At 43.8% G+C, this 20,775-nt stretch overlaps 1 protein-coding gene across 1 annotated transcript in view; it reads right to left on the reverse strand.

The window, feature by feature from the left end:
- The window catches only part of TXLNB (taxilin beta), a 61,276-nt gene that overhangs the window by 17,967 nt on the left and 22,534 nt on the right, over positions 1-20,775 (reverse strand). The window contains exons 4-6 of the mRNA XM_084624494.1: positions 20,572-20,742; positions 2,463-2,657; positions 139-258 (exon numbers count right to left, since the gene is read on the reverse strand). Of these exons, the coding sequence (XP_084480620.1) occupies positions 139-258; positions 2,463-2,657; positions 20,572-20,742 (486 nt within the window). The remainder of the gene's footprint in view (positions 1-138; positions 259-2,462; positions 2,658-20,571; positions 20,743-20,775) is intronic.

The raw sequence follows: 20,775 nt of genomic DNA on the forward strand, positions 1-20,775 counted from the left end.
ACTGCCCTGTCACTGTCTCACAACTCAGACCTGTAGAGCCAATTATAGTGGTGAAATGGTATTCAGGGATGAGATGGGCCCATCTTTTATCTAATGACAGACAGACAAATGAGCAGACAGATTTAGATAGATAAGTACGTATTCCTTTTCTCGTTCATGTCGCTCCTCTGCTTCTTTCATCATTTCCTGTGATTGCTCCAACTTGGCATCCACCAGTTTCTGTTGAAGTTCTCTGTGCTTAAATATTTTATCAAGTTGCTGCAAGAAAACAAACTGCTGTGTTGAAATTGCACATGTAGTGAAAAAACAGACCTGCATGCTCACACATGTATGGCTGCCTACTAGAACAAGCATAAAGGCCAAAATATTGCAAATGAATAGAGCCCTGCAAATCCATGGATATCTACTTTATAACTGCAGATGTGGTTGTATTGCTTACCATCTTTACAGATCACCTATTGAATGCAGATCCAATTTTTGTACCGAGAAGGGCTCTACAAATGGAAACCCCAAACATTCCCAGCCTATTGCAGTTATTAGAAAATGATAGGTCTTGTCATAAGAACAAATTGTACCAGAATTTACTCTAGAAGTGAAACCAAGTTTGTATTCATTTAGATTTATAATAACAAAAAAGTCCTGGGGACCTTTTCCAATACTGTGCATTAGAATGTACAATATCCACATATAAACTCATTAGTAGAATCAAAAAGATTAATCATATCTCAAATGTTTGCTCATTAGATCATGAACATGCATAACACAGTTTATTGGTGCTGTTAACTGGTCAAGATTTTGATAGATGGAGCATATTAGAATCAAACATCAAAGTCAATTGATCCTATAAAGTGAAAACAGAGATTTTAGGCCCCAACCCTGCAAACAGCTCAATGTGGGTGCAGGGGTTCATCGGGACAGAGCTCTAAACAGGATCGGGCCCTTTGGGCTTCAGTCTACAAGGTGCTGAGCATTCTTGCCTGACATAACAAAGCACTTGAGGACATGCTTAAATTTAAGCATAGGAGCTGTCTTGCTGAGGCAATTGGACTACACACACATGTAAAGTTCAGCATGTGCTTCAGTACTTTACTGGATCAGGCCAGAGTGCTCAGCACTTTGTGAGGTTGAGCCCTTATTGACTATTGTTTCCTCCTGGTAATTACATGTGTTCCAGCTCAACCACATAACATTGGTTTGATGCAGAAATTAGTGGGTGAAATATACAGGAGGTCAGACTAGATAATCTCATGGTGCTTCTGGTCTTTGAATCGATGACTCTATAGCAGGCTTTCCCAAAAGAAATATTAGCAATAGCAATGGCTCTTGCTGTGTTGAGTAAATCATTAGAGCTGGCTGGGAATTTTCCAGTGTAACTTTTTTGTGTGGGGGAAAATGCTGATTTATGAAACCAAAACTGTCCACAGGAAAGGGTTGCTTTCAACCAATTGCTCAATTTGAAAAAATTTTGAGAAAAAACTTTTGAAATGGTCAAAACATCCTGTTTTGACATTTTCTAATAGAAAAATTTTGTTTTATGGTTTGAAATGACTTTACATTTCAAAATTTTAGCTCATTTATTCTAAAAAAAGCTTAAGAATAAAAAGTCTAAATCAGAACAAAACATTTTGAAATTATGAATTGACATAATCCAAAAAATGTTTCAGATTGTTAGTTCATGAACATTTTTAAAATTTTGATATTTTGTTCTGATTTGGGTTGGGAAAAAATCTGAATTCTTAATCTCTTATGAGATGGGTCGATAAATCATGCCACATTTAGATAAAATTTCTTTTTATTTTGATAGAAACCATTAAAATGCATTTATAGTTCATTCAGGGGATGGTCTCATGTGTGATACGATAAGATTTTAAAATAATTAGATGGATGTGCTCAGTCCAAAGTGGGTCAGCCTCTGAGACTGGAAGTACACAGTACTTATGTCACTTTTCCTTCTGTTTTTAGTGCATATATTTGGACTGAGAACCACAATGAACATACTAATTAACAATAAAAAGTCCCACAAAGTCATGAGTTGAGATATTTACTAAAGATGGGAAAAAAATCAGCATAGTTTGAAAATATAGGAGTTTTGTTGAAATTTTCTCAATAGTCCTGAGATTTACTGAAGGGATAATATGCTATCTGTATATTTTTTTACTGCGGGTCTGCACACTAGAGTCTGTTCAGATGCCGAGCATCCCTGGTTTACATTTTTTATTAATCTGCAGCTGCCAGAGAAAGGTTGAAACACTAACTTGCTTCTGATGAGGTCTGGATTAAACTGCAATGTGTTATTAAATCTTGACAATGTTATCCATGTTGCATTTCACGGAAAAGCCTCGTGAAGAACAAAAATGATTGCAGATGAAGAGGATGGGGTGGTGTCAATAAATCTAATCCTCATGAACTTCAAAACCTGCCTTTCCCTACCTCAAGGAGGCTGCATGCCTCAGTAGTCTCACCTCCTCTCTGAGTTCATACTGATCAATGATGCTTTTCAGTTTCTCGGCCAGTTCTGTGTTCTCCTGGCATAGTTTCATGTTCCTTTCACTTTGCTGCTCAATCTGAGTCTGGATATCACTCAGTGTGCCCTGGAAATGATTAGTGATCTCTTTTCTCTTCTCGTCTTCCTCCCGGGCCCGTTGAAGAGTTTCCTCCTGTTAAAAATGTGGAGAATGTGATAATTTAAATGGGTAACACAACAGCCAGCTTTAAAAAAAAAGAAAAGACTTGGACTCATCTGAAGGTTATAATGTCTCTTTAGAGCTCTGTCTTTCTTTTTTAAACCCAGGTAATGAGTGTGACTATAAATACATAGACTGGATTAGGCAGTAGCCTTGAAAGAAAGGAGGAAAACAAGGACTTGCATTTATACAGATTGAGTTAAAAGGAACTCTCAAACCAGAGCAGCTTGGGTATGAGAATGTTTATACAAAATATAAATGTACCGATTCCCAATATTTCAGCATTACCTTTGCTATGAAGGAAGATATCTGGTCAAAAATGTTGCATCCAAACTGTTTTCTGATGGAAACTTGGGTTTTTGACAAAATGACCATGTTTGTTGGAAGGTGTTTGCTTTCTGTGGAAAGTTTCGGCTTTTAGTTGAAACCCCCCCAAACCGAAAAGTTTTGGCCACGAACAAAAATGTTTGGTCTTCATTCAGCACCAATAGAGGGGTTTCTCTCTCATAACCCAGTCTCTTCTGCTTCATCGAGCAGTAAATCAGACAACTATACTGGGCCGTGTGTTGTACAGATACAGAAGTTTATTTGCCAACACAGAGCCAAATAATGGGAGTGTTGCCGGAGTAAGGATGGCCGGATTTGTTCCACACTTATCAGTGAAACTCTATTTAGGATGTTTTTATGTATAAGTGAAAGTATCAGATGCCTGGATTCAGTGTTCTAGCATTGGGATGACCCAGTTTTTTATTTCTTAGTTATTTGCTTCTAAGGGTGTGTAATCCTGTTGTAACATTATTGGTAGCCACACCTAACATGTTAGAACACATTAAGAAACCAACCTACAAATTGCATAGTGGCTTACTTTACAATCCCATAGCATAGTTCAGCTAGCATATTTATTTATATGAAATCCCTGATTACACTGGACAAGGATAATTTATTATAACCATGTGTGAACACAGCTGTAGCTGACTAGCACACTCTAATTTATATTATAGATGTTCCTCAAAGGCATAGATTTATCTCCTATTCTAGAAAAAAAACGAGCGCGCAGTGGGTGTGTAACATTCTACACTTTCTACAAGGAACACATCTTAAAGATCTGATGAAAAACAACTACTGCTTCTATTGGAGGTCACTTTTCCTTGTGGTGGACTGGACATGGATGGAGATCACAGAGTCATGCAGTTTTCTGGAGGAGGGAAATTTGGGATAGCATTATTGTTTGTATTACAGTAGTGCCTAGGGGCCACAGCTGAGATTGGGGCCCCATTGAACTAAGCGCTATATGTACACACAAACACACAAAGAAGAGCTTCCAACCAAAATAGACAAGACAAAGAGTGGGAGGAAAGCAATATTATAATCTCCATTTTACAGGTGGACAACTGAGCCATAGAGAGAGAAAGTGATCTATCCAGCTCACTCAGGAAGCCTTTGGTAATGCTGGGAATTGAATACGTGTCTTTTAGACTCCTAGCACAGGGCCTAATCCTTAAGTCGAGCCTCCATAGATATTTCATTCTTTTAGAAGAGCAAAGTGCATTAATAAAATATCATTATCATTATTCTGAGCTCAGTAAAGTAATAAATATATCCAAATGAATATAAAGCAAAACATTTCCACGTCTTGGAGATGAGCTACAATGAACCATTTTATAGCAAGGTGACATAAAATAGCCAGAAAGTAGCAATTGTGCAAATGTTAAAACATACACAGTGATAACACTTTGGGTCTCATTTATTATTCACCTTGGAAGGAAGAATAATTACCTGAAGCACAACAAAAGAATTGCTGGTTAAGGTTTGTTAGAGTCATCATGCATTTTTGGTGTGGGGTGCATTGTTCAATTTGATCTCCTTCTCTCCCCCAAACAAAAGGCCAGACGGTGGCTTTGAGCTACTGACTGCCTTGTGGGGTTTTGGAACATTCTACAAGCAGCTGTGCAGAACTGGGAGTCCATAGAGTAGCTGGTCCAATCAGAATTTCTCATATTATGATTTTAGGTATCAGATAATGGTCACCAGTTGAATTTCAAGTATTTTGAAACGAGGCTGCATCTAGCTGAAAGGAAAGCTGGTCTTATAGTTAAGACACTGAACTGGTCTCAGGAAAACTGCATTTAACTCCTGAGTGACACTGTACATTGGTTTTCCCATCTATAAAATGGGTATGATAATAATACTTCCTTTGCCTGTCTAGGTTGTAAACTCTTTCAGGCAGGGACTGTATCTTGCTATGTGTAAGTACAATAGCTAGCACAAAGGGGTTCTGATCTCAGAGGCCTCTAGACACTACTGTAGGAGGAATGCTGACTGACTTGTCAAGAATTCCTTCCCAGAGTGTACCAGGAAGCAGTAGCTTTAGCTCCCTAGGAAAGGGAGTGGCATGTACTGCACCTGCACTGGGCCAGTGGAGAGGCAATGGCTCTCTAGATCTAGCTTAGCAATGTTTCTTCTCTCCACACCAGTTGTGCTGCCCCCTGAGCAGGGTCACACGGAAGGGGGAAGGCTGTTGCCCCCACATTGGGGCAGCCATCACCTGGCTCAAAGTAAACTTTCCTATTTGTGTTACTGTGTAATTGTTCACCTCAAGTACATCCAAAATCTCCAGTCATTCCTATCCCTATTAATCTGTGAGCATTCCCTCTATTGCCTGTTGCTCTTGGTTTCTCAGGCTTGTTTCTGTACAGCAAGATCATTTAAGTTTTCTTCATAATTCTAAACGTTAAGAGTCAGATCTGCTCTTGCTTACAGCTGTTAAAGCTGGAGTAGCTCCACAAATCCAATGCTCTGGATTCACACTGCTGTCACAGAGCAGAATCTCTTCCTGTAGGATTTTCTTTCAGCATGTTCGAAGCATTCAGAACATGCAAATCATATTTCCTTCATTAATTAGTGAAATCTACACTCACTTCTCTAAAAGTTGTAAATTATGGTTTGGAGTTTTAACACAAATAAATATGCTGCATCTCCTCTATGCTTACAGGTGGATGAGCTTCCAGAAACTAAAATTGATTCTTAAGATATCCCCTTGATCCAGTTCTACTCTCTCCTCCACCTCGCTCTCTTTTCTTAATTCCCATATTGGAGGTATATCCATACCTCATATGCCAATATGATACTGATATAGCCTTCCTATGTTTCACTGTTAAAAGTGCAATAATAAATTTAATAAAATCTCATAACATCTGAAAGAAGATACTGTTATGAAGTGGGTGAAAGCTTGTTATGTGTTGGGTTAAAATGCCACTGAAGGTGATAGGTGTCAACTTACCCTTCAGTTAACTTAACTATAAACATAAGCCTCATCTAAGACAACAGGAGTGTGTAAACCCCCTCAGGAGCTTTTGGGCTGCGTATTGTTTTGGGGAGGGCTGTGTGGGACTGTGAGAGAGCATTCAGATACTGCTGAGGTCACAAAGAAGAAGAAGAGAGAGAGAGAGAGAGAGGCAGAGGAAAAATGGCAAGAAAAACCAAGCAGGAGCCTGTAAGCACAGTGGTGTGATGCTGGAGTGGGAAAAGCTAGAGAGTTTTTAGGTCTGGTGTTGGCCAAAGAGGTCTGGGGGGCTGGTAAGCTAAGGACCCGCTCCCTTTTGTTCTTGGGTCCTTCTGTGGTCAGGGACACAGGACTTTGTGCATTCCTTGTAAATAAACAAGGCTGCATCAAAGAAATACCTGGCTGCCACCAATTTCTCCTTCCACCTCAAACTCCCACATAGCCCTGAACTTTGACTAGCCACTTGGGTCAAAAAGGGGCAATGCTACCTTATGTGTAGGCTTAATCATTTTAATGAGTGATATTTTATGAATAAAAGACCTCATAGAATTAAGATTATCCAGGATTGATTTTGATCTTGTAAATTAAGAATACTGTAATTCCACTGAAGTCACACCTGAGTGAAAGGAGTGCAAGTGAGATCAGTTTACTACTCCCTGATTAGGTTGATGATCCTGTGATTCTGAGGCAGTGCAGTCTGACTCACAAACTGCTTCGGTCATGCCCAGAATCAGAACTGGTGACTGGCTGGTGTTTACATAAGAGTCTTTCACTCTTAACTGTCCATGAGCAAGAAGCACAAGGGACATGAGATATTTATGTAATTAAACAGCCACCAGACTGTCAGCTAATTTTCAGAATAATAACACAACACAGAGAAATGTATCACTGGGGGTATTAGCTGACTTCTGTAAAAGACAGTGGGATATACAGTATAACAATGAGAATAAATTCTGTTATTTTTAGGAACATGTATTTTGCTTTTCTTGAGGGAGAATTAAAAATCTGTTTTCTGCTGTCAAGTGTAGTTGCAGGGAAATCATTTGCATGGTTGGTTTGTAACTGCATAAAGATTTGAGGTTCCTGATATTAACCAAAAAAAGAACCAAGACAAACTTTCCTTTCTGTTGTGTATTTCTTGTTTGTAGTACAATTCTATATTGCATATTCTGCAGCACTTCAGTGCATGTCAGTGGGAATTCCACACACTGAACGAGTGTAGACTATACACATGATATTCACATGACATGATGTGCATATAATATGCCATGGCAAGTGAGAGGAGATTCATAATGTGGATAGGAGAGGTAAGTTTTACGCTTTGTAACTTAAGTGACACTATCAGCTGCTTTCTATAGTTTCTTTTCCCCATGATTTATAATATAAGCAGATTTGCCAGCCCCAAGTGTTCAAAAATTATGTGCCAGGCTCTCCTTCCCCTCCCCCCACCAATAATTAAATTGGGTTAAAACCATGGTTAAAATAATACACTTTGGATTCTTTTTATTTGCTTTCTGGTTTTTTAGCCTCTCTCTCTCTCTGAAACCCTAAGGGCTAGAAATGTAGCTTTACTTTTTTTCCCCACGTAATCACATGACTCCAGAATGTGGGCCTTTTAAAAATCCACTAAATACTACAAGGATCATGTTAAATTTGTGAGAATTGGCAACTGACTTTCTTCATTATGAATTTCATTCTTATCCATTTTGGAGACACTGATATTTTTTCCCATAGGCTTATTTTATTTTGCTTGCTTGTAATGTCTGCACAAGGCTGGAGTAGGCTTAGTGCTTCTGTGTTTTACAGAAAGGTCTATAGCATCTTTATGTCCACACTACGAAATTAGGTCAATTTTATAGAAGTAGATTTTTAGAAATTGATTTTATACAGTCGATTGTGTATGTCCACACAAAGCGCATTAAGTCGGCGGAGTGCGTCCTCACTAGCGATGCGTGGCTAGCATCGACCTATGGAGCGGTGCACTGTCTCTGCCGCCCATTGGAATTCTGGGTTAAGCTCCCAATGCCTGATGGGGCAAAAACATTGTCGCGAGTGGTTTTGGGTACATGTCGCCAGTGGCCCCTCCCTCCATGAAAGCAATGGCAGACAATTGTTTCATGCCTTTTTTCCACGCAGACACCATACCACGCCATACCACCGCTCAGCTCAGCTCACCGACACCGCTGCTGTTGTGTCCTAGGTGCTGCTGGCAGCAGACGATGCACTAGGACCGCTAGTTGTCATCCACCGTCATCCACCGTCGTCATCCACCACTTCCGCTGCAACTCTGCTCTGCTGCTATTGTATCAATAGCGAATTTCTCCATGTTGTCTGTCATGGGGTCCCGGGTAAGTGTGTTCTTCCTCGGGAAATGTGCGCGGTGCTAACCGTCATCCTCCACCGCTTCCGTGGCAACTCTGCTCTCTTGCTCTCATGAATCCACCTTGCAGGTGCTCTCATCATTCTCTGTAAATATCTATTCTCGTGGCATCTGTTGTCAGCCACCGCTTCCGCTGCAACTCTGTTCTCCTGCAGACGCCATACCACTGCAAGCTTTGAGCCCGCTTAGATCACCAGGGCAGTTATGAGCATTGTAAACACCTTGCGCATTATTCTGCAGTATGTGCAGAACCAGAACCTGCAAAAGCAGGCGAGGAGGCAATGGCAGCGCGATGATGAGAGTGATGAGGACATGGACACAGACTTCTCTCAAAGCACGGGCCCTGGTAATGCGGGCATCATGGTGCTAATGGGCCAGGCTCATGCCATGGCACACCAGTTCTGGGCCTGGGAAACAAGCATAGACTGGTGGGACCACATAGTGTTGCAGGTCTGGGATGATTCCCAGTGACTGCGAAATTTTAGCATGCGTATGGGCACTTTCATGGAACTTTGTGATTTGCTTTCCCCTGCCCTGAAGCGCAGGAATACAAAGATGAGAGCAGCCCTCACAGTTCACAAGCGAGTGGCGATAGCTCTGTGGAAGCTTGCAACTCCAAACAGCTACCGGTCAGTTGGGAATCAATTTGGAGTGGGCAAATATACTGTGGGGGCTGCTGTGATGCAAGTAGCCAACGCAATCAAAGATCTGCTGATATCAAGGGTAGTGACCCTGGGAAATGTGCAGGTCATAGTGGATGACTTTGCTGCAATGGGATTCCCTAACTGTGGTGGGGCTATAGACGGAACCCATATCCCTATCTTGGCATCTGAGCACCAAGCCAGCGAGTACATAAACCGCAAGGGGTACTTTTCAATGGTGCTGCAAGCACTGGTGGATCACAAGGGATGTTTCACTGACATCAACGTGGGATGGCCGGGAAAGGTACCTGAAAGGTTCAGGAACGCTGGTCTGTTTGAACAGCTGCAGGAAGGGACTTACTTCTAAGACCAGAAAATAACTGTTGGGGATGTTGAAATGCCTATAGTTATCCTTGGGGACTCAGCCTACCCCTTAATGCCATGGCTCATGAAGCCATACACAAGCACCCTGGACAGCAGTAAGGAGCTGTTCAACTATAGGCTGAGCAAGTGCAGAATGGTGGTATGATGTGCATTTGGACGTTTAAAAGCTTGCTGGTGCAGTTTACTGACTCGATTAGACCTCAGCGAAACCAATATTCCCATTGTTATTGCTGCTTGCTGTGTGCTCCACAATATCTATGAGAGTAAGGGGGAGATGTTTATGGCGGGGTGGGAGGTTGAGGCAAATTGCCTGGCCACTGATTATGCATAGCCAGACACCAGGGCGATTAGAAGAGCACAGCAGGGTGCACTGCACATCAGAAAAGCTCTGAAAACCAGTTTCATGACTGGCCAGGCTACAGTGTGACAGTTGTGTTTGTTTATCCTTGATGAAAACCCGCCCCTTGGTTCACTCTACTTCCCTGTAAGTCAACCACCCTCCCCCCCTTGATCACCACTTGCAGACGCAATAAAGTCATTGTTGCTTCACATTCATGCATTCTTTATTAATTCATCACACAAAATAGGGAGATAACTGCCAAGGTAGCCCAGAAAGGATAGGGGAGGACGGAAGCACCGGGTGGGGTGGTGGATGAGGGAAGGAGGGAAGGACAAGCCCACACTGCACTTCAAAACTTATTGAATGCCAGCCTTCTGTTGCTTGGGCAGTCCTCTGGGGTGGAGTGGTTGGGTGCTCGGAGGACCCCTCACCACCCCACGTTCTTGGACATCTGGGTGAGGAGGCTATGGAACTTGGGGAGGAGGGAGGGCAGTTACGGAGGGGCTCCAGCAGCAGTCTGTGCTCCTGCTGCCTTTCCTGCAGCTCCACCAGACACCGGAGCATATCAGTTTGATCCCCTAGTAGTCTCAGCATTGCATCCTGCCTCCTCTCATCGCGCTACCGCCATCTCTCATCTTGCTCCCGCCACCTCTCATCTCGCTCGTCCCTCCTGTCCTCGCGTTCATTTTCTGCTTTCCTGGACTCTGACATTGTTTGCCTCCACGCATTCTGCTGGGCTCTTTCAGTGTGGGAGGACTGCATGAGCTCAGAGAACATTTCATCATGAGTGCTTTTTTTCTGCCTTCTTATCTGTGTTAGCCTCTGGGATGGAGATGATAGGGGGAGCGTTGAAATATTTGCAGCTGCAGGAGGAAAAAAAGGGAGAGTAGTATTTAAAAAGACATATTTTAGAGAACAATGGGTAGACTCTTTCACAGTGAACCAAGCTGTTAACATTATGTAGCTTTCGGTACATGGTCGCATTTTGCCTCTTATATTGAGGGCCTGCCGGTTTGGTGTGAGAGATCACACATGCAGGGCCGGGCAACAGAATTCGGCTTGCAGGCAGCCATGGTAAGTCACAGTCTTTCAGCTTCTTCAACCTTCATAACATGTGGGAATGGTTTCAGACAGCAGCGCCCTCCTTTCCCATACCAAGCACCCATTGGGTTGGCCATTTAAAAGGAGGGGCTGCGGTTTTCAGGTTAACGTGGAGCACAAACCCAACTAAACCCCCCTCCCCACCCAATTCTCTGGGATGATCACTCTCCTGAGGATAACACAGAGAGATAAAGAAGGGATGTTGCTTGAATGCCAGCAAACACCAGGACCATACGCTGCCAGGCTCTGTGATGCAATGATTCCAGACTACGTGCTACTGGCCTGGTGGTAAAGTGTCCTACCATGGAGGACGGAATAAGGCTGCCCTCCGCAGAAACCTTTTGCAAAGGCTTTGGGAGTATCTCCAGGAGAGCTTCATGGAGATGTCCCTGGAGGATTTCCACTCTGTCCCCAGACACGTTAACAGACTTTTCCAGTAGCTGTACTGGTCACGAATGCATCCCAAGTCTTCAGGGCAAATTAATCATTAAACATGCTTGCTTTTAAACCATGTATCATATTTACAAAGGTACACTCACCAGAGGTGCCTTCACCAGCTGCATGGTCCGGGAGCCCATCTTGGGAGGGTTGGGAGGGTATTGGCTCCAGGGTTATAAACAGTTCCTGGCTGTCAGAGAGAACGGTTTCTCTGCTTGCTGCTGTGCGCTATCCTCCTCCTCCTCCTCCTCATCTTCCTCGTCCCCAAAATCCTCATCCCTATTGCAGGAGACTCCCCCCTTGCAGGTGTCCACGGACATGGGTGGGGTAGTGGGAGGCCCCCCGCCCCCAGAATTGCATGCAGCTCATCATAGAAGTGTCATGTCTGGGACTCTGACCCAGAGTGGCCGTTTTCCTCTTTGCTTTTTTGGTAGGCTTGCCTGAGATCCTTAATTTTCATATGGCACTGCTGCGCGTCCCTGTTGTAGCCTCTGTCCATCATGCCCTTGGAGATTTTTGCAAATATTTTGGCATTTCATCTTTTGGAACGGAGTTCTGATAGCATGGATTCATCTCGCCATACAGCAATCAGATCCAGTACCTCCCGTTCAGTCCATGCTGGAGCTCTTTTGCGATTCTGGGACTGCATGGTCACCTGTGTTGATGAGCTCACCACGCTGGCCAAACAGGAAATGAAATTCAAAAGTTCCCGGGGCTTTTCCTGTATACCTGGCTAGTGCATCTGAGTTGAAAGTGCTGTCCAGAGCGGTCACAATGGAGCACTCTGGGATAGCTCCCGGAGGCCAATACCATCGAATTGCATCCACACTACCCCAAATTCGACCTGGCGCTGTCGATTTCAGCGCTAATCCCCTCGTTGGGGAGGAGTACAGAAATCAATTTTAAGAGCCCTTTAAGTCGACAAAAATGGCTTCATCGTGTGGATGGGTGCAGGTTAAATTGATCTAATGCTGCCAAATTTGACCTAAACTCGTAGTGGAGACCAGGGCTAAGAAAGTAGTGGCCAAATTTTAAACTTCTATCCCCTTTAGGGGACAGACTTACACTCGGTTCTTGCTATGGGTGTAATTGTGTTTTGTGTGTTCACATGGCAAGTACTAAAGCCAATGGAAGCCAGACAGAATTTGGCTTTATAATAATAGCCAAAAGTTTGCCTGGCTGGTCACCCAGTTCCAAAGTAAAATGGTTTAAAAGGTGACAGGTATTGGAGATAGTCTCACTAGGTTTAAGGGTAAAAGGCCCTATTAACTACTTATGCCCCATGCAAAAATAGGGAGCAAACTCTGTTACCCTAGTCATAGTGAGATCAAGAAGTATCTGACTACTGAGATGTCATTTATGATATTCAACAATGCAACCAGTTCCATATCTACTCTCACCATACTATTAGGTCTGCTCTACACACAAAGTTGCTCTGGTTTAACTAAAGGTGGGTTTTAAAAAAAATACTTAGGGTTTCCACTGATTTAACTATGCGTGGACATACTTTAGTCACTTTAAAACTGCCTGATATTGGTTTAAGGTAAAATGATCAGAAGAGATTTTTTATGTAATAACAATAATAATATTTATTATTTATAGGTATTCACAAACAACTAGCAGGAAAATTAGCAACAGAGCCTTTTTAATAGAAAATAAGATATTTAAAGAAACATGGTTATTGTAGATTTCACATCTAAGTGGCATATGTGAAAAATGGGAATTTTAGTAATATTTTTATGATTCCCGTGTGTCTGAGATTCCCTCCATGCTTTGCCTTGCTATGCTCAGAGTATAAAGGGCCAAAATGTTACTGTTGGGGCAAAGTAAGAGACATGAAGTATTTGTGTAACTATACTGTCTCTGGTGGTATGGATAGGTCATGAAAGGACTGGCTGAAAAGCATATCAATTGAGAACCTGGAAAGACTGGGACATTGGCCAGGACATTCATAGCAATCAGCAACCAAGAGGAAGGAAATTTCCTCCCCACCTCTCAGAAGGAAGGCAGAGCAAAGGCACCAGCTGGAGGACAAAAGGAAAAGCTGGGTGAGAACTGGCCTCTGGAGAGAGACACTCAAACACCGGGAACTAAGGACAAAGGGATGGAGATGGAGAGAGAGCCTAGATGGCTGAAGGGAGCCCCGGCCTGGCATTGGCCAGGCTGAACTCTCTTAACCTTTGCCTCTCTGTGCTAGCCTAAGGACTTTCAGATTCTGTATGCTAGGTGACTAATAAATTGTTAACTTGTTTGAAAAAGCTGCTTGGTGTCACTATAGATACTCACTGAGAACCCTGAACCCTGATGGGGCATAGACCAAGTCTCCCACAGGAGTCTGGTTTGGCTGGACTCACTGCAGGGAGCCATGGATTGCTGGTGCCTGAAGGCCTACTTTAGGAGTCCTGGAGGCATGGGTCTTCCCCTATGGAACTGTGTGGATCCTTGGGGACGAGCACACTAAAGGGGTCACTCCCAAGGGACTGGTTACAGGCTGGGGCATAGACCAGACCCTATGAATCCATGACAACCTAATACACCAAAGAAGTTACAGACACACTTTGAATCTGAGCCCATTGACACACATTAAAATTTCTCTCACACAGATACTGTAACTTCAGACAGTTTTTGCAGACTAGGTCAACATCTTTCTCATCCTCAAGGCAAATAAGACTGACTTTTTGGCTTGGTTCATCCTCAATGGTCATTTCAAAATATCCCAGCACCCAAATTATATCAAAATACCCAATAGCTCCTTGTGAGTCTCCTGCAGCAAATCACTAGTGCTTATTTTGTTATGGAGACACATATCTAATATATAAAACATACTGAGTCTAAGGGTATGTCTACATTGCAATCAGAGCTGTGACTACAACACATGTAGAAATACCTGAGCTAGCTTTGATCTAGTTAGCTTGAATAACAATAGCAGTGATGCCATGGCAGAATGCGTAGAGAAATGCTAAACTGTATTATGCTGTTTAGTCACTAAGTGGCGCAATGTGTAATATGCCTTATCGGAGCATATACCTCAATGGCTATACCTGTCAGTGCATTAAAGTGTGTCTTAAAGAGAACACATCTCTGTCATGGTGCGCACCACTCACAGCCAGACTGGTGAGTGGTAGTCTGGGGATTAACTCAAGGCTGATGCCTCCTGCCTGCGGTTTGTACACCGTCACTCTGTCTCTGCTGTCCGCCTGCAGCCCCCTCACAGCCTCAGGACCTGTAATATCCTCTTTGTGGCTTGGCCCTCCAGCTGTTTCACAGTCCATGTTCACCCCTTCCAGGGGAGGTTTAGCTCCCCAATAGTCCTAGGCAGTCTTCCCACTCATTGCCTTGGTGCTACTTGCCCAATGGCTGGTAGGTGAACCTGGGCCCACCCTCTTCTCTGGGTTCCAGCCAGGGGCCCTCAGCTCAGCAGTTCAGGCCTCCTCTCTCGGGCATCACTGTTCTATCTCTGGGTTACTTCCTACTACTGGTTCCCCATTTCTTCCTGGGCCTACCAGTTCCCCAAAGCCTTTCTCCCAGGTAGTAACTGCAGTCTCCACTTACTCCTCCCTTTCTCCTAGGAGTGTCTACCTTTTCCCAGCTACCCCTTCTTCTTTCAGCTCCTGGGCTTTATAGGCCATGCTTAATCCTGCCCAGCTGAGCTTCCTTAATCAGCTACCTGATGGGTTAATTGGCCCATCTGGCCTGCATTAAACTCTGCAGGGTAAGTGTGGGATAGTCATCCCATCACAATCTCTCTGTATCTCTCTCTGTGGTGGAAGCTCTGTAACTAGTTCATATGTGGTACATGACAAGATGTCAGCAGTAAAGGCAACCTAACTGCAGAGGAGAACAGAAACAGAAGGAAAGCAGCAACAAAGGTTGCACATTGAAAAAAAGCAACAACGTTTTCAGGATCTATTTTATCAGCATGCCACTCTTTAGGGCCCCAGAGAACTTCAGCTTTGATACACCTTAAGAATGGAGAGACTGGAAGCAATATTTTGCAAGATTTCACAATGTAACCAAACTCCATAAGGAAACTGGAGATATCCAGGTATGCTCTTTAATTTATGCGATGGGAAAGTACCCAGAGCACATCTTTAAGTATTTTACCTTTACTAAAGAGAATCACAGAGATGACTGTGAAAGGTTTCTGGCTATGTTTGATGAATACTTTATACCTCATGGAAATGTGATTTATGAAAGGGCATGTTTTCACCAAAGAATTCAATAAACAGGGGAATCTGCTGAATCTTTTATCAGAACTTTACATGCATTAGCAGAAAACTGTGATTTTGGGCCTGAGAATGCAGCTGCTTTGAAAGATTTTATCTACGTGCTCTATGATCAGTTAAAAACAGAAAACCCTACAGGCAGCTATTCAAATAGCAAAGTATCTGAACTGGTCAAACAGCAAAATCAAGAGCTATTTGCCAGTCTTGAAAGACAAGAAACTAGCTTACAATCATAGAATCATAGAATATCAGGGTTGGAAGGGACCCCAGAAGGTCATCTAGTCCAACCCCCTGCTCGAAGCAGGACCAATTCCCAGTTAAATCATCCCAGCCAGGGCTTTGTCAAGCCTGACCTTAAAAACCTCTAAGGAAGGAGATTCTACCACCTCCCTAGGTAACGTATTCCAGTGTTTCACCACCCTCTTAGTGAAAAAGTTTTTCCTAATATCCAATGGTCTCCATTGCAACTTGAGACCATTACTCCTCGTTCTGTCATCTGCTACCATTGAGAACAGTCTAGAGCCATCCTCTTTGGAACCCCCTTTCAGGTAGTTGAAAGCAGCTAGCAAATCCCCCCTCATTCTTCTCTTCTGCAGACTAAACAATCCCAGCTCCCTCAGCCTCTCCTCATAAGTCATGTGTTCTAGACCCCTAATCATTTTTGTTGCCCTTCGCTGGACTCTCTCCAATTTATCCACATCCTTCTTGTACTGTGGGGCCCAAAACTGGACACAGTACTCCAGATGAGGCCTCACCAATGTCGAATAGAGGGGAACGATCACGTCCCTCGATCTGCTCGCTATGCCCCTACTTATACATCCCAAAATGCCATTGGCTTTCTTGGCAACAAGGGCACACTGCTGACTCATATCCAGCTTCTCGTCCACTGTCACCCCTAGGTCCTTTTCCGCAGAACTGCTGCCTAGCCATTCGGCCCCTAGTCTGTAGCGGTGCATTGGATTCTTCCGTCCTAAGTGCAGGACCCTGCACTTATCCTTATTGAACCTCATGAGATTTCTTTTGGCCCAATCCTCCAATTTGTATAGGTCCTTCTGTATCCTATCCCTCCCCTCCAGCGTATCTACCTCTCCTCCCAGTTTAGTATCATCCGCAAATTTGCTGAGAGTGCAATCCACACCATCCTCCAGATCATTTATGAAGATATTGAACAAAACCGGCCCCAGGTCCGACCCTTGGGGCACTCCACTTGATACCGGCTGCCAACTAGACATGGAGCCATTGATCACTACCCGTTGAGCCCGACAATCTAGCCAGCTTTCTACCCACCTTATAGTGCATTCATCCACCCCATACTTCCTTAACTTGCTGACAAGAATACTGTGGGAGACCGTGTCAAAAGCTTTGCTAAAGTCAAGAAACAATACATCCACTGCTTTCCCTTCATCCACAGAACCAGTAATCTCATCGTAAAAGGCGATTAGATTAGTCAGGCATGACCTTCCCTTGGTGAATCCATGCTGGCTGTTCCTGATCACTTTCCTCTCATGCAAGTGCTTCAGGATTGATTCTTTGAGGACCTGCTCCATGATTTTTCCAGGGACTGAGGTGAGGCTGACTGGCCTGTAGTTCCCAGGATCCTCCTTCTTCCCTTTTTTAAAGATTGGCACTACATTAGCCTTTTTCCAGTCATCCGGGACTTCCCCCGTTCGCCACGAGTTTTCAAAGATGATGGCCAATGGCTCTGCAATCACAGCCGCCAATTCCTCCAGCACTCTCGGATGCAACTCGTCCGGCCCCATGGACTTGTGCACGTCCAGCTTTTCTAAATAGTCCCTAACCCCTCTATCTCCACAGAGGGCTGGCCATCTCTTCCCCATTTTGTGATGCCCAGCGCAGCAGTCTGGGAGCTGACCTTGTTAGTGAATACAGAGGCAAAAAAAGCATTGAGTACATTAGCTTTTTCCACATCCTCTGTCACTAGGTTGCCTCCCTCATTCAGTAAGGGGCCCACACTTTCCTTGGCTTTCTTCTTGTTGCCAACATACCTGAAGAAACCCTTCTTGTTACTCTTGACATCTCTTGCTAGCTTCAGCTCCAGGTGCGATTTGGTGCAAATTTTTTTTTATTTTGGTCCAGGTGCAAGCTGTAAAGAGGGCTAAAAGTAATTATCATAGGACCTCTGAGACTAAGAGGGATATAGCCCAGGCTAACTACATACTTTTTGGACTAAATGCATAAGATATGGGAAAATTCATAGTCCAGGGATCCATGTCCAGTCAAAGGTGCAATATGTAATAAATGCACAAAATATGGACGTTGTGCAGCAATTTGCTGCACTAAAGCAGTTAGGGTGTTGACTCATAGGCAATCAAGAGCCATAGTTTCTGGGCTTTATCATGTGTGATGACACAGAGCCCACCTGGAGAGTGAAACTGGATGTTCATGGAAAGACTATTGATTCAGCAGCAGACATGAGTCATATTATCAGAGGGGACTTACAATCACCTTCAGCACCTCCCAGAGCTGAAGTCACCTGACACATCTCTGACTAGCCCTGGAGGTATTCTGAACTGCACAGACCAATTCCCCACAGAAACAACATACCCCCCCTCCAAAAAAAAAGAAAAAGTTTTGCACTCAAAGTGCATGTGATCAAAGGATTAAAGACCAATGATCTTCTCAGCTTCTGTATGGCAGCCATGATGGGACTAGTGAGAAAGGTGGAAGAACTCAATGAAGTATTTGATGATACTGGAGTTTTAAAAGGAGATCCAGTAAAATAACTTTAAGAGGCAATGCTGAACCACATAGATGAAGTGAGCTGTAGCTCACGAAAGGTTATGCTCAATAAATTTGTTAGTCTCTAAGGTGCCACAAGTACTCCTTTTCTTTTTGCAAATACAGACTAACACGGCTGCTACTCTGAAACCTGTCACATAGAATAACAACTCTACCAGACAGGCCTTGGAAGAGACTAGCTGCAAATTTATGCTAATTTAGAGGCCATCATTAGCTGGTTGGTAGTTTTCCAGGTATATAGAAATGTATTTGAAAGACATAATATGTCTTAGTGTTATTGAGAAACTGATGTGCACTTTTGCTTATTTTGGTATTCCAGAACAACTAGTGACAGACAATGGACCACAATTCACCACTGCAGAATATAAGTAATTCCAACTGAAATATGATTTTGATCATATTACTAGCTGCCCACATTACTCACAAGCAAATGGAGAGTCTGAGAGAGCTGTTCGGACAACAAGAAGATCCATTCCTTGTTCTTCTGATTTACAGATCAATGCCTATATAATCCAATACAACTCCTGATGGGAAGACCTCAGAACTACTGTTAGGTTCTTTTCCAAAGTCATATCTCCAAAGTGGCCAGACATGAAGGGAGTAGCCGAATCAGCTAAAAAGGAAAGATCTTAAACTCTTTTACAACAGAGGTAACTCAGAGAACTGCTGGGTGTAGAACATGATCGTGTTTTTGTCAAAGCTGAATGGAGAAAAAGGATGGAGAAATCTAGCTATTGTAAAGGGGAAAAAAACCCTTCATGCCCAGATTATATGTGACTGAAACCAACATGGAGAGTTCAGCAGAAACTGTTGACAACTACAGTTTGTTGCTGAGAGATCACAATCAACAGAGCAAACTCTGCAGATAGTAGGTACATAACAAGAAAAAAAAGACACAGATTCCAAACCAACCATGGCCAGTTGTTGCAACTATGGATAGCCAGACGATCGAGTTGTTACGTGTTCGGGTTGTGTAATTAGAAAACCAGTATGATTCAGAGACACTTAACAGACTAATCCATATTGAACTTTAAAGACCGTGTCCTAGTGTACATTTTGTAAATGATTGGAATGTAAAACTTAAAGGGGGAGATATAGTGCAATATAAAGCTGCATTATAATGTTTTGCCACTAGGTGGTCTTGTGTGAAACATACTTTACCTGAGTTTGTAATAAGCCAGAGACTAGCAATGCATTAAAGCAGCGGTTCTCAAACTTTAGCAACTCGAGGACGCCCATTTTGATTTAAAATTTTTCACAGACCCGCAAGCCCCCCTGCTCAGCCCCAGGCCCTGCCCCCACTCCACCCCTTCCCCCAAGGCTCCACCTCTTCCCACCCCGTTTCACCCCTGCCCCTCCTCTTCCCTGCGTCTTTCTTCCCCCTCCCCAGAGCACACCCGGTCCTCGCTCCCCCCGCCTTTCTCCTAGCTGGGGAACAGCTGTTCCCCAGCATGCAGGAGGCACTGGAAGGGAGGGGGAGGAGTTGATCAGTGGGGCTGGTCACCCTGGACATGATTCCACTCCCTCCCACAAGCATGCCCCATCCCCACTCCTCGCCCATCCTCCCAATGCCTCCTTCACACTGCTGAACAGCTGCTTCCCGGTGTGCAGGAGGCACTGGAAGGGAGGGGAGGAGTTGAGGGAGAGAGGGGGATGGAGTTGATCAGCCAGGCCTGCAGACCACCTGGAGTACCTTCATGGACCCCCAGGGGTCCACAGACCCCAGTTTGAGAAACGCTGATTTAAATGATCTCATGGCAGGCACATCTGATGTATCTCTCTCTGTAAAGGAATCTCTGTAGCCTGTCCACATCTGGCACAAGAGTCTGAACTGTTAGCAGTAGTCCTGCAACTTACTGTGTACAAGAATTACATGACAGAAAGGGTGGCAACATCGATTAGCCACTTGAGTAGCTGCCCATGGTTCCAGGCATGATTGTACAGCCCATGCTGCCACCCTTGCTGCAATGGCTTCAGAGCTAGTTCAGGTATGTCTACACAGTCTTCAGTCACACCTCTGATTGCATTGTAAGCATACCCTGTGTGTCATTCACACAAAGGGCCCTTTGCACCACTCTGACAGCATAAATAAGGATTACAATTGGTGAAAATGTCATTTACACTCACCTAATGGCCCTTTTACAGAGCCAGAACTGAGTAAAGGGCCTTAATGTAAGCAGGAATGAGGCCTACGGTATATAATTGCATATTGTGTACATTAATGTAAATAATCTTTTCAGTGTGATGTTTGAACAGCATAGTAACGTTTCTGAGCCTGCCCACACAGTATGGGGCATATATCCTGCTGTATAGTTTGAGAGGCCTCTTACTAACCTTGAGGGTTTTGTTGTGTCTCTGGAGCTCCCGGCAGAGGCTCTCAAGTTTGCTGCGGGCAAGGATGGCTCTGCTGTGCTCACTCTGCAGCTGGTCCTTCTCTTTGATGATCTGCGCCTGTCTCTTCTGTAGATACTTCAGCTTTTTCTGCTCAGCACGATGTTCTTCCAGCTGAAGACACAGGGGCAAAATGTAGGTAAAAAT

The sequence above is a fragment of the Lepidochelys olivacea genome, assembly GCF_965140295.1.
Source record: "Lepidochelys olivacea isolate rLepOli2 genome assembly, chromosome: 3".
NCBI lineage: Eukaryota > Metazoa > Chordata > Testudines > Cheloniidae > Lepidochelys > Lepidochelys olivacea.